The following is a 15,514-nucleotide window of genomic DNA, read 5'->3' on the forward strand; positions in this document are numbered from 1 at the left end:
TTGCGTGCGTGTTTGCACCGCTTTCCCTGACATTACCTCTCCTATGAATAAGATATGACAATACATTCCAACATTCAGGAGGCCTACGGAGAGAGCGGAGGGTCATCTATTAATCATTAGGCACAACATGAAGTACAGGCTATTATAACACAACAGCAACGTTGTGTGTGTGTGTGTCTGTGCATGTGTGTGTGTCCTCTAGAGTCTAGTCCTTACAGTACAAACGCAATGGAACAACAGTGTGTCACGTTGCCTGTCACTTGTGACTAAATCTGGGAACCACAACCTCAAGGAACCTGCACTGAGGTCAAATTCACCTCATGGAAGCGCAACAATGAACATGTATTCCCTTTGAGACATTAAAGACATCGTAGGCTCTGAATGTACAACATTCTTCTGAATTCCACCTCAGACTATACATATGCTATTCAGACAGCAGATGATATTCACCCAGATATTCACGGAATGGTCCTAAAATAAAAACATATTTTAAAAAAAGAAAAAAAGAAGCTATTCCAGAGAAGACCGTAGAAATCAACTCAAGCTCAGCAACCTAGTCGCCACCATCAACTGCACCATGTGTTAGTGGAGATGGCATGGTAGGTAGGTTAAATGTAGCTCCACACAGACAGAGAGAGAGCAGCTGGACGACCGGTTCTCTGGCTTCATCAGGGACTTTCTTGGCAAGGCTTTGGAGACTTGCTGACAAGTATAGTACTGAACCCCCATAGCTGTCTGCTACAGCCAACGCTGCAGAATTTGTGTGTATGTGTGTCCAGAATCTGGGGATAGGAGTCTGATTATCTGCTAGGTTACAAAACTGGGGTGTGGGGCTTCCCGAGTGGCGCACCAGTCTAAGCCACTGCATCGCAGAGCTTGATGCATCACTACAGACCCGGGTTCGAATCCAGCGTACACGTTACAACCGGCCATGACCGGGAGTCCCGTAGGGCGGCGCACAATTGGCCCAGCGTCGTCCAGGTTAGGGGGGGGCTTTACTTGGCTCATCATGCTCTAGCGACTCCCTGTGGCGGGCTGGGCGTCTGCAGGCTGACTTTGGTCGTCAGTTGAAAGGTGTTTCATCCAAACACATTGGTGCGGCTGGCAACTACTTCAAGGTCTCCGAGCAAATGGCATCAATGATTGAATGCTGCTACTAGCATACACCGCTAACTAGCTAGCCATTTCACATCAGTTACATAAGTATAATGATTAAGTAGTACCTTTATATAGAGGGCCATTTGAGATGCATCCATAGTGTCTTCATTGGTTGGTTGGTGTGAGGATAGTGCAAGGGTCACTTGGCATTACGTAAACACAGTAATGATGATTATGACTGATAGTAACTCCAGGTAGACTTGCTGTCATCATGTTGTCAGCTAATGGGGACCTCAATAAAGAAAGACGACATTGCATGAACACACACATCTTTCTATGACTGATAGTACACAAAAAAAGGGTTCCAAAAGGGTTCTTCGGCTGTCTCCATAGGATAACCCATTTTCGTTTCAGGTAGAACCCTTTTGGGTTCCATATAGAACCCTCTGTGGAAAGGGTTCTACATGGAATCCAAAAGGTTTCTACCTGGAACCAAAAGGGTTCTACCTGGATCAAAAAAGGGTTATTCAAAGAGTTCTCCTATCGGGACATTCAAAGAACCCTTTTAGGTTCTAGATAGTGTGTAACCTCCTATGCTGTGTAACCTATTTAGGTCACACTTTACTTGAGTAGTACCCTATAGATCACAGGTGTCAAACTCATTCCACGGAGGGCCGAGTGTCTGCGGGTTTTCGCGCCTCCGTTGTTCTTGATTGATGAATTAAAGTAGCTAATTAGTAAGGAACTCCCCACACCTTGTTGTCTAGGGCTTAATTGAAAGGAGAAACCAAAAACCTGCAGGCACTCGGCCCTCCATGGAATGAGGTCTACATGCCCAAACTATGAACACAAACTGCATATCTGTTTATATGTAACCGCTTAGAAGGGTTACATTTAGGGTTAGGTTTAGTGTTAGAATAAACATAGTAAACTTTCTATGGCTGATAGTAACATAGCTATGCCATGAAATTCACTCCATTACTTGCTTCCCGACTCCCAGCGTACACGTTACTGAATAACGCCTCACCAAGGGGAAGTAACAGGGACCTTTTTTAATTTTTTTACTGGTGAAGTTGGGTCCAAATGCCACTGCCGAAGCAACCGCGGATGCCTCAGCCGGCTCGTCAGGCTCCAGCGCCTCAGCCGGCTTGTCAGGCTCCCGCGCCTCAGCCGGCTCTACATGTTCCCGTGCCTCAGCAGAAGCGACCGGCCCGCTCCTGGTCCTTGGGATCGTCCCTCTGGTCGGCGTCGTTCGGCGACTGGGGCCGCGCATCAGGGAGGGGGTACAGTTACGTTTACACCCTCTCCGGCGCTCAATGTCGCCAGTTGTCTTATAATTACGCACACCTGCCACCATCGTTACGCACACCTGCCACCATCGTTACACGCACCTGCGCCTCATGACACTCACCTGGACATTATCACCTTCCTGATTACCTCCCCTATATCTGTTACTCCCTTTGGTTCTTTCCTCAGGCATTATTGATTCTGATTCTGTTTCATGTCTGTACACTATTCGTGTTTTGTTCCATGTTTTATTTATTATTACATTTTCACTGCTGTACTTGCTTCCCGACTCCCAGCGTACACGTTACAGAATAACGCCTCACCAAGGGGAAGCAACAAGGATCTTTTTATTTTTACCAGTGACCTCGGGTCCAAGCAACCGGGGATGCCTCAGCCCACTCATCAGGCTCCCGCGCCTCAACCGGCTCGTCAGGCTCCCGCGTCTCAGCCGGCTCTTCAGGCTCCCGCGCCTCAGATGGCTCTGTCACTCCCCTTGGTTCTTTCCTCAGGAGTTATTGTTTCTGTTTCATGTCTGTACACTATTCGTGTTTCGTTCCATGTTTTACTTATTATTACATTTTCACTCCCTGCACTTGCTTCCCGACTCCCAGCGTACACGTTACACATGCTCGCGTACAAAAACACAGGGAGGAACTATAGTTCTAGAAGTTCTAAAATGATCATGCTAAATAACAAGATATTAATAAAGTTGTTGTTTTCCGGTCACATGTTGTCACATGGGATGAAGCAAAAACAACCACACATACACATACATACACACACATAAATAAATACAATGCATTCGGAAAGTATTTAGACTTTTTCCACATTTTGTTACGTTACAGCTTAATTCTAAAATAGATTCAATTGCCCCCCCCCCCCACCATCAATCTACACACAATACCCAATAATTACAAAGCAAAAACAGGTTTTTAGAAATGTTTTCAAATATCACGTTTACATAAGTTTCCAGACCCTTTACTCAGTACTTGGTAGAAGAACCTTTGGCAGCGACCTTCAGCCTCGAGTCGTCTTGGGTATGATGCTACAAGCTTGGCACACCTGTATTTGCGGAGTTTCTCCCTCTCTTCTCTGCAGATCCTCTCAACCTCTGTCAGGTGGGTGGGGAGCGTCGCTGCACAGCTATTTTCAAGTCTCTCCAGAGATGCTAAATTGGGTTCAAGTCCGGGCTCTGGCTAGGCCACTCAAGGACATTCAGAGACTTGACCCGAAGCCACTCCTTGTCTTGGCTGTGTGCTTAGGGTCATTGTCCTGATGGAAGGTGAACCTTCAACCAAGTCTGAGGTCCTCTGTACTTTGCTCCGTTCATCTTTCCCTCGATCCTGACTAGTCTCCCAGTCCCTGCCACTGAAAAACATCCCCACAGCATGATGCTGCCACCACTATGCTTCACCATAGGGGTGGTGCCAGGATTCCTCCTGACGTAAAGCTTGGCATTCAGGCCAAAGAGTTCAATCTTGGTGTCATAAGACCAGATAATCTTGTTTCTCAAGGTCTGAGAGTCCTTTAGGTGCCTTTTGGCAAACTCCAAGCGGGCTGTCATGTGACACTTACTAAGGAGTGGCTTCCATCTGGCCACTCTCCATAAAGGCCTGATTGGTGGAGTGCCGCAGAGATCGTTGACCTTCTGGAAGGTTCTCCCATCTCCACAGAAGAATGCTGGAGCTCTGTCAGAGTGACCATTGGGTTATTGGTCACCTCCCTGACCAAGGCCCTTCTCCCCGATTGCTCGGTTTGGCCAGGCGGCCAGCTCTAGGAAGAGTCTTGGTGGTTCCAAACTTCTTTCATTTAAGAATGATGGAGGCCACTGTGTTCTTGGGGACTTTCAATGCTACAGACATTTTTTGGTACTCTTCCCCAGATCTGTGCCTCGACACAATCCTGTTTCGGCGCTCTACCGACAGTTCCTTCAACCTCATGGCTTGGTGTTTGCTCTCACATGCACTGTCAACTGTGGGACCTTATATATACAGGTGTATGCCTTTCCAAATCATATCCAATCAATTGAATTGACCATATATCAATTTCGAGTCTCATAGTAAAGGGTCTGAATATTTATGTAAATAAGGTATTTCTGTTTTACATTTTTAATACAGTACCAGTCAAAAGTTTGGACACACTTACTCATTCAAAGGTTTTTCTTTATGTTTACTATATACCACATTGTAGAATAATAGTGAAGACATCAAAACTATCAAATAACACATATGGAATCATGTAGTAACCAAAAAAGTGTATAACAAATCAAAATATATTTGAGATTTGAGATTCTTCAAAGTAGCCACCCTTTGCCTTGATGACAGCTTTGCACACTCTTGGCATTCTCTCAACCAGCTTCATGAGGTAGTCACCTGGAATGCATTTCAATTAACAGGTGCGCCGTGTTAAAAGTTAATTTGTGGAATTTCTTTCCTTCTTAATGCATTTGAGCCAATCAGTTGCATTGTGACAAGCTAGGTGGAGTATACAGAAGATAGTCATATTTGGTAAAAGACCAAGTCCATATTATGGCAAGAACAGCTCAAGTAAGCAAAGAGAAATGACAGCCAATCATTACTTTAAGACATGAAGGTTAGTCAATGCGGAAAATTTTAAGAACTTTGAAAGTTTCTTCAAGTGTAGTCGCAAAAAACTTTCAGTGCTCTGATGAAACTGCCTTTCATGAGGACCGCCACAGGAAAGGAAGACCCAGAGTTTCCTTTGCTGCAGAGAACAAGTTCATTAGCATTACCAGCCTCAGAAATTGCAGAGATTCACAGAATTCAAGTAACAGACACATCTCAACATTTACTGTTCAGAGTAGACTGCGTGAATCAGGCCTTCATGGTCGAATTGCTGCAAATAAACCATTACTAAAGGACATAAAAACGAAGAGATTTGCTTGGGCTAAGAAACACAAGCAATGGAAATTAGACCGGTGGTCCTTTGGTCTGAGTCCAAATGAGTTCAAATTTGAGATTTAGGGCCTCCCGGGTGGCGCAGTGGTCTAGGGCACTGCATCGCAGTGCTAACTGCGCCATCAGAGTCTCTGGGTTCGCGCCCAGGCTCTGTCGCAGCCGGCCGCGACCGGGAGGTCCGTGGGGCGACGCACAATTGGGCTAGCGTCGTCCGGGTTAGGGTGGGTTTGGCCGGTAGGGATATCCTTGTCTCATCGCGCTCCAGCGACTCCTGTGGCGGGCCGGGCGCAGTGCGTGCTAACCAAGGGGGCCAGGTGCACGGTGTTTCCTCCGACACATTGGTGCGGCTGGCTTCCGGGTTGGAGGCGCGCTGTGTTAAAGAAGCAGTGCGGCTTGGTTGGGTTGTGCTTCGGAGGACGCATGGCTTTCGACCTTCGTCTCTCCCGAGCCCGTACGGGAGTTGTAGCGATGAGACAAGATAGTAATTACTAGCGATTGGATACCACGAAAATTGGGGAGAAAAGGGGATAACATTTAAAAAAAAAAAAAAAAAGAAAAAAAAAAAAAATTGAGATTTTTGCTTCTAACCGCCGTGTCTTTGTGAGAAGGAGAGTAGGTGAACGGATGATCTCCGCATGTGTGGTTCCCACTGTGAAGCATGGAGGAGGAGGTGTGATGGTGTGGGGGTGTTTTACTGGTGATACTGTCAGTGATCTAATGGAATTCAAGGCACACTTAACCAGCATGGCTACCACAGCATCCTGCAGCGATACGCCATCCCATCTGGTTTGCGCTTAGTGGGACTATCATTTGTTTTTCAACAAGACAATGATCCAACACACCTCCAGGCTGTGCAAGGGCTATTTGACCAAGAAGGAGAGTGATGGAGTGCTGCATCAGATGACCTGGCCTCCACAATCCCCGACCTCAACCTAATTGAGGTGCTTTGGGATGAGTTGGACCGCAGAGTGAAGGAAAAGCAGCAAACAAGTACTCAGCATATGTGGGAACTCCTTCAAGACTGTTGGAAAAGCATTCCAGGTGAAGCTGGTTGTGAAAATGACAAGAGTGTGCAAAGCTGTCATCAAGGCAAAGGGTGGCTACTTTGAAGAATCTAAAATATATTTTGATTTGTTTAACACTTTTTAGGTTACTACATGATTCCATATTTGTTATTTCATAGTTTGGAAGTATTCACTGTTCTTCTACAATGTAGAAAATAGTCAAAATAAAGAAAAACCATTGAATGAGTAGGTGTTTCCAAACTTTTGACTGGTACTGTACATTTGCTAAAATTTCTAAAATCCTGTTTTCGCTTTGTCATTATGAGGTATTGTGTTGTCTGTTACTCGGAAGCGGTGGATGGTGTGCATGCCTCCTGAGTCGGACTAGAAGCCCACTCCGAATACCTCTTCTCCGCCGGCGGTGTTTTGGAGCAGCCTCTGGAATAAGTTAAATTGCCCTGGGGGGTACGAACAAAGGATACAATTCGGGAAAGTCGTATTCCTGGTTTTAATGCTGGTGAGTTACCGCCGCTCTGATACCCCCCCAAAACATCCGGCTGTATGTAATAACACAAAAAAACGTCTGGGCTAATAATGAAATAACACACACAAAAACAAAATACTGCAAAGTTGCTTAGGCGCTAGAAGCAGAGCTGCCATATCTGTCGGCGGCATCTTACTCAAAAGTAGGGAGCATACAGTCAGGAAGTAGAGAGCTATAAGGAAGAGCAGGACCATGGAACTGTGTTAAAAGATTAAATGATCACAATTTAGAGTAATGGATTGAATAGAATAAATCAATCGCAAACTATGAAGCCCAAGACGCACCGTTTATTGACCTTCACAATATCCAAACTTAACCATAGGATACTTTATCCTTTGTAACACTGTAATCATCCCCAAATGTTGTACTCAACCACTTCTAAAACCTTTTCAATTTGTTAGTTAGTAGCTTTGGGCTTGCATTACATCACTACTCTCATGAGAACTGGCAGTAATACAAGTATTGTTGTTGGTGTTGCTGCCTAATGAGCAGTGATGATGTTATTTCGCATCAGCAGCATGGTGCCAGAAGAGTGACACGGTTGCCATGACGATGGTCTGAACGTTCAGCTCAATACTGCAGAGAATGTCTATTCCACATGGTCCTGTAGAAGATGCAGCTAGTCATGTAAGAAAGATGTAGAGGAACTAGCTAATGTAGTATTATCCACAGGTAGCTTCAGGGGTGGCCAATCAATCTCAGCCATTGAGGGACACAGTGTGTAACGGTTTTTGAACTGAAAGAAATGCAAAATGCTTTGAAAATAAAAAAGCTCGCAGTATGCTCACTCAGTGCTCCAGTGACATTTCACAGAGATACGTTTGTTTTTGAGAGAAATCTTCTTACAAAAAGAACAGGAATCTTGTATTAATATGAAAAGCTTATACTAAAATATGTCATGACTCAAAATCAATATCTATCCTACCTCTATGTTGTTTTTATGTCCTGTACATGCGAAAAGAAAAATGATGAGTTCAACGGGAAAGTGAGACTGTCAGGTAGCCATTATTCTCGCACGGCGTCCAGCCTGGACGACACGATGCTTTATGATTTTTGTACCACTGTTTTTCTCTGGCCTCCATTGATTTAGTCACCCTCATTCTGTCCATCCTACAAGGGTAAAAACCAATAACCTTTGAACAGATTGTGATAGACACATGAGGGTTGAACCATTGGTTTTCTTGGAGGATTATCGACACAATTAACATAGTCTTTTACCTGTTGGTCAAAATATGATTTAAGCCCGCTGCCCCATATCCCATTTCATGTCAGGCTAGCTCCATACCTATCCCAAATAAGAGAACAAACTACACCCCACTTTGACCTATGAAAACGTATCATTTGGACTTCACCACTGATAGATGCATCTATTTTTCACTATTTCCCTGTTCAAAGCCAGTGAGCCATAAAAGCTTAACTGCCTGCTGCCCCCCTTCAAAGACATAGAGAGGATTCAGCATACTTTTAATGCAATCCTGTGGGACAGTAGATGCTGCAACAATGAAATGCCCAGCCAGGCAGACATAGATATATTTTCATAAAATGTTACACACAGTCAAGTACAGCAATGCTACACACACTCTAGATGTGACTCATACCCAAAATCTACACAGAATCCACCGTCCACCGTGTACTAATGCTAGCTTAGCTAGCATGTAAATAAAAAATATAATATATGTTTTATTGTCACATACACCTGATAGGTGCAGTGAAATGTGCTGTTATACAGGGTCAGCCATAGAAGTACAGTGCCCCTTGAGGAAATTAGGAGTAAGTGCCTTGCTCAAGGGCACATTGACAGATTTTTCATCTCAATTACATTGTGCATGTTCATTTATACAGTAACTATTATTTAACATGGGATTCACCTGGGATTTGAACTCACAACCTCTTGGTTCATGGCATTCCCATCTTCCTGCTACACCACCATGTCTGTGTCAGTGACTGGATTCACCTGTATTGCTACACTTTGCACTTTTAATTAAATCTCAGCTTGGTTAAAAGTACACTCAAGAAAAACAATTTTTATTTATCATAGTGATAAAGGAGTAACATTAAAAGAGAGTAATATGCCACACCAACATTAGAGCACTATACAGAAAACCCTAACATTTCTGAAATAAGTCAATTAAATCATTGATGAGAGAATAGTTAGATTAACTGATAACTGACACATACATGGTGGCACAGCAGGAAGATATGAATGCCGTGAACCAAGAGGTTATGAGTTTAAATCCCAGGTGAGAAAATGTAAGCAACTCCAGTGTACGTATATTTGGGATTGTGTTTGAGGTTATTATCCTCCTGCTGAAGGGGGAATTTGTCTCCCGGTGTCTGTTGGAAAGGAGGCTGAACCAGGTTGTCCTCTAGGATTTTGCCTGTACTTAGCTCTATTCCATTTATTTTTATAGACAAAAAAAACTCACTAGTCCTAGCCAATGACAAGCATACCCATAACATGATGCTGCCACCACCACACTTGAAAATATGAAGAGTGGTACTCAGTAATGTATTGTGTTGGATTTGCCCCAAACATAACGCTTTGTATTCAGGACATAAAGTTCATTTCTTTGACACATTCTTTGCAGTTTTAATATAGTGCCTTATTACTAACAGGACGCATGTTTTGAAATTTTTGTATTATGTACAGGCTTCCTTCTTTTCACTCTGTAATTTAAGTTAGTATTGTGTAGTAACTACAATGTTGTTGAACGATCCTCCGTTATCACAGCCATTAAACTCTGTAACTGTTTTCAAGTCACCATTGGCTTCATGGTGAAATCCCTGAGTGGTTCCATTCCTCTCCGGCAAAAGAGTTAGGAAGGACGCCTATAGCTTTGTAGTGACTGGGTGTATTGATACACCATCTAAAATGTAACTAATAACTTCACCATGCTCAAAGGGATATTCAATGTCTGCTTTTTTTTTTACCCATCTGCCAGTAAATTCACTGCTCAATTGAGGGACCTTACAGATAATTGTATGCGTGGGGTACAGTATTTTACCTTTATTTAACAAGGCAAGTCAGTTAAGAACAAATTCTTATTTTCAATGACAGCCAGGAGCAGAATGACAGATTTGTACCTTTCGGCTCGGGGATTTGATCTTGCAACCTTTCGGTTGCTAGTCTACCGCTCTAACCACTAGGCTACGCTGTTGCCCACCTCAGTGATGAGGTAGTCATTCAAAAATCATGTTAAGCACTATTATTGCACACAGTGAGTTCATGCAACTTATTATGTGACTTGTTAAGCAAATATTTACTCCTGAATTGATTTAGGCTTGCCAAAACAGAGCGGTTGAATATTTATTGGCTCAAAACATTTCAGCTTTTAATTTTTTATTAATTTGTTAAAATTTCTAAAAACATAATTCCACTTTGACATTATGGGGCATTGTGTGTAGCTCAGCGACACAAAATCTAAATGTAATACATTTGAAATTCAGGCGGTAACACAACACAATGTGGAAAAGGTCAAGGGGTGTGAATACTTTCTGAAAGTACTATATGTCAAATATGTAAGTTGAAAACGCTGCATGTTGAAAGAACTGTTTGTCCCTATCCTTGCCAACAAACATCTGTGAATGGATCAGTGGTTCAACCAATCAGGGCCCTGATAGGCTTGGCAACAGTAACAAGGGGTGGTCTGTAAAGATATATATATATTTTTTTTACATTTCTAAGGGACCATCAGGTGACATCTTAAAAACGTATTTAGGGACGTACCTGAAACAAGCTGGGAACAAGACAAAAACCTCCAGGGGACCACAACAGAATGTCCTGTGTTTTAAATGACATTGGACACAGGAATGTTCTTGCAACATGCCCATGAAACCTGTCTAGAATATTAACATCTTATATTCTAAGAACATGGTAACCATGTTTTGTGTGTGTTTGGTCTGACGTTGATGGAATATTCTCCTAACCCTCAGAAAACTAGACACAGGAACATTCTTGCAACATTCCCATGAAACGTGTCTAGAACATTAATATTAAATGTTCTGAGAACATGGTAACCATGTTCTGGGTTCCGGTTAACTTTGAGAAAATGGTCTCTTGGAAACAGTCCTAGCACATCACTGGAACATTCCTATGAAAACGTAAGGTAATAACCTAATGCGACTCTTAAGAGAACGTTCCTTAAAGTTGTGAGAACGTTTGTTGTTAGTTGAGGTCTGTTGATTGAGCCTAGTACAGTACAACAATGGCAGCTAGCATGAGTCTCTGTTATTAGGTCTAGTGCAGCGATGCTAGCTTAGCTAGCATTAGTCACTGACTGACTCAAATGAATACAAATCTCCATAGTGACCAAACAGCTGCGATCTGGACCAAATTACAGTAGGCAACATGACATGGGACTTTCCTTGAGAACAAAGAACTCTCTCTATTTCTCTCTCCTCTTCTGTCTCTCTCTCTCTCTCTCTCTCTCTCTGCATCTATCATCTCCTCCTTGCAAATACACAAATCATTCAATCAGGATTGTTATTATTACACTTCATAAACACAAACTTCACCCGCGTGAACACTGATACTCTCCCACACCCAAATCATCCTCAAGTATCCTCATACACCCCTTAACGTCACATAAACCCAAAAACCAACACAGCTCCAAAATCAACGCCCAACCGCATATAGATATAGCATCTTCATCTCCATTATCTTGTTTTTGACCGAGAGAGAGATAATCTGACTCCAGTAATCTGACTCTTAGAGGGGTGACATTTCAGGTGTGATTGGCCGGGGAGACACTGGCTAGCGTTCTGACCTTTGACCTCTCAGAGAAGAAGATGCCGAGGAGGATTACTTTCTCGCCAGGCTAGGTGGGGTAGGGAAGTCGCAGGCAAGAAGATGGTAACCGGAGGTTGTTTTTGTGATCTTGCTCGGGCTATCTGTCTTAAAGCGACGCAGCAGAGTTTTTGTATAATTTCAGCCAGTAGTTTTGAAAATAGCACTCACAAGTTTAAAAAAATATATCTTTTTTTAAATAATTCATTTTTTAATTCCGCAATTCGTTTGATATGTTACAAATTCCAATTTGTATAATACGTTATGAATTTCTAAGTGCTTACGATTCCGTTCAATCTCATTAACTGTCAGTGTTTCTGGTGCATCTGCATTTTAACTTTCTATCTCTCTCCCTCAACACTCGTAACAATTACTGTATGGCACCAAAACCTCTAGATTACCATTTTCTTCAATTGTTCACATAAGCACCGCTTTTGAATGCAGACACCACCACAACCTCAACAACGCTCAGTCTAAAGAAACAAGATAAATCTAGAAATTGTGGGACTACTCTAATTTGTATATGGCTGAATCGTTGTCATCCACACTATTTATGGTTTGAGACATCCATGAGGAGACAGCAGCTCAGGAGCCTCATTACTACGGATAGAGTGCATTGGATTACACACCTTGTGCTACTCATCTGTCCAATAGCATTACTGAACATTACAGGGTTGAAGTGAAATCATATGATATTTTCCATCTGTGAAATGCATCAGAGCAAGTCACACAACATAAACCGTCGTGCTGGACCAGTCCTCTGATCAGTATCTTGAGATATTGGGGTCTTTCCTGCAATAAAACCATTCACATATTTTTATATACTGGTGGATATTGAGTTTTGTACTCTTAACAATCCAATTACATCTGATTTTGTCAGGGTGCATCATTTAATAATTAATATATCCTGTTTGGTGGAAATACTATTTTCAGTATGTATTTTAGACCCCTGAAAGCTTGTTTCTGATTGGCTAACGAACGCTCCACATTGACCAGTAGTCAGCAGTAAGACAGTGAGGGGTCAAGCTACTCAGCAACTCAGCAGGCTAGCTACTCACACACACACACGAGCGCACACACACACACACACACACACGAGCGCACACACACACACACACACACACACACACACACACACACACACACACACACACACACACACACACACACACACACACACACACACACACACACACACACCCTACTCAACTCAGCTACATGGCTACACATGGGCACACACAGGCTTGCAGTCAATCTATCGTATTCGAAGTGTGGTAGGTACATAAAGGATGGTGTAGCCCGTTCTGCAGTCAAATAACCTAGTGCCTCATGGTTGGAATGTTATTCATATTTTTCATAATTTCATAATTAATAAACATATATATTTTTAAAACACTGAAAATCCGGTGTTTCTATGTCAAACGGTTTTGTTATATTTCAGTCTTCTGGGATTTATATCAAATGTAATATTGAGATGCAAACTAAAAATGTAATACAATTCAACTCTATATCTGACATGGTACATGTGTCTTCTATTTTTAAGCTCATAGCCATATGTGTGAGCTGTATACTTTTGTCTCAAAGTAGATTTGTTTAAAAAAAGAAGAAGAACCCTGATTTAGCCCACTGCGGTGAAAGGTTAAGATGTTCACCTGCGGCCTAGCGTTGTGTATTATGGTGCCAGGAGAGCATTGAAAGCACGGATAGAAGTTAGAGCTGTGACATATGTCTCTCTGTCTCTCCCCGGAAGGCTTTTCGCCTTCTTGGTAACTGCGCCATCCCTGTCCAGAGCTATTTACAGTTGTGACAGCTAGCGCTACTCTAGACCTGTAAGAAGACACTGTATGTGTCAAGCATCTCAAAGTATGAGTGCTGATATAGGATACATTTTCCCTTTTTGATCACAATGAATAAGATGACATGGATAGGGGGGGACCTGATCCTAGATCAGTACTCTTACTTCGATACTCTTGATACAAACAGCCCCAGGTCCCTCCTGTCCATGTAATCTTATAGACTATGATCAAAAAAACGGATACTCGATCAGCACTCCTTCTTTGAGACGCTTGATACATACAGAGCCAGACTTACCCTGATCTGCTGTGGGCGTGCAGTGCTGTGTGCAGAAGAACTGCAGGGGTAGATATCGGGTTGTTGTTATGATGTCATAGTCTAATTTTGATCCTCTTTGAATTCAGCAGTTTGATAGTTCATCCGCTACAACCCAGATACCGTACCTGTATGCACGCACACATACCCATATACCCACAAGCCGCTTGGACACCCTCAAGCAGAACTAAATAGCACAGAGAACCCCGAAGCAAAAACCTATGGATTTAGGACTCAGCTACGCAGACCAGACCAGACCAGCTTCAACTCTTGTTTTCCAACGACCAGTAACATGACGTGTCCAAGGCCCAACCATTTGGAGTGCTCCACATCCTGGTTCAGTCTAACTAACCAGGCTCCTAATATTCTTAGGAAAGACAGACTATATTTTCTATTAAGGTGCTTTTTTAGCATCTCTCAGCGTGTAGTGTTCTCCCCTGCCACCTTGTCTCTTTCTCTCTCTCCCTCATCCCCTCTTCCCTCCATTTCCCCCTGAGTTGATGATACTGCTGGCTTCCTGGAATGTACCTGCAGCGCAAATTATGCCATGTCTCTCTCCCTCATTGTTGCCCCTCCCTCCATTCTCTCATCCCTCAGTTTCCCTCTATCCACTCTCCCCCTCTTTCTCATCATCCTTTTGCCCCACATCAGGGGTCATGTTATCTAGCCTCAGGTACCTTCTCCTCCATAAGTCCTCCCTCAACCCTTCATCCCCTTTTTCCCCCTTATCCCTCAGTTTCGTCATGCTGTCCCAACACCCACGTCCAGGGTCAACTCCTCCATTTCACTCATCCTTACTCCCTCTTCCCCTCCATTCCTCCATCCATTCCCTCCAAAGAACCCACCTCCAGGGCGAGCTCCTCCATCTCACTCATCCTTACTCCCTCTTCCCCTCCATTCCTCCATCCATTCCCTCCAAAGAACCCACCTCCAGGGCGAGCTCCTCCATCTCACTCATCCTTACTCCCTCTTCCCCTCCATTCCTCCATCCATTCCCTCCAAAGAACCCACCTCCAGGGCGAGCTCCTCCATCTCGAATGCTTTCTGGGCGTTTTTGTTGTTCTCCACATGTGCATGGTAGTAGATCACCATGACATCGTACTTCTTCATCACAGACTTGTAGTTCTTAGCGTTGAGATCATGGACGCGGTCTTTCCCATCATACTCGGGGATCTCCAGACCCTTCTCTCCCCAGGACATGTTCCCCAAAGAGAGCAGGGCCCCCAGAAACACCCAACCCCACTTCATTGTTCCAGATTATTGTTGGTTCCCCCCACTCAGGTCTCCCACGACTTGGACGTCAATTACTGAATTGTTTAATGTTGCGGAATTCTTTTTATTTTTGCGTTGTTCCTAAAATAAAAAATAAAAAAAACGCCACTTAGGAACAAGGTCCACTTCGTTTCGACGCCGGCCAGAGAAGAGCAGGTCGGAGAGTTGAACCCCCCCTTTTACACGCGGGCTCAAACACTACCGTCCAAGGGGGTGAGTGAGGGGTGGGGTTCCAACGACGAGGGCGAGTTGGAGGGAGAGAGAAGCAGGCTGCAACCCGGGGAGAGTGGGCAACCAAAAAGTAGGGAGAGCAAGTGGGAGGGGGATGGGGGGGCTTGATGGCGATGGGTTTGGGGGGGGGGTTAGAAAATAGCAAATGGATGGAAACGTGGGAGGGGCTATCTTTGATCACATGGCCACCTGTTGGATGAGAGAGAGAGAGAGAGAGAGAGAGAGAGAGAGAGAGAGAGAGAGAGAGAGAGAGAGAGAGAGAGAG

At 43.7% G+C, this 15,514-nt stretch overlaps 1 protein-coding gene across 1 annotated transcript in view; it reads right to left on the reverse strand.

The window, feature by feature from the left end:
- Positions 1-15,149, reverse strand: part of casq1b (calsequestrin 1b) — a 31,572-nt gene extending 16,423 nt beyond the window's left edge. The window contains exon 1 of the mRNA XM_038995531.1: positions 14,758-15,149. Within this exon, the coding sequence (XP_038851459.1) occupies positions 14,758-14,994 (237 nt within the window). The 5' untranslated portion in view covers positions 14,995-15,149. The remainder of the gene's footprint in view (positions 1-14,757) is intronic.
- Between the last annotated feature and the right edge of the window lie 365 nt (positions 15,150-15,514).

The sequence above is a fragment of the Salvelinus namaycush genome, chromosome 6 (genome assembly GCF_016432855.1).
Source record: "Salvelinus namaycush isolate Seneca chromosome 6, SaNama_1.0, whole genome shotgun sequence".
In the NCBI taxonomy this organism is placed as follows: Eukaryota; Metazoa; Chordata; class Actinopteri; order Salmoniformes; family Salmonidae; genus Salvelinus; species Salvelinus namaycush.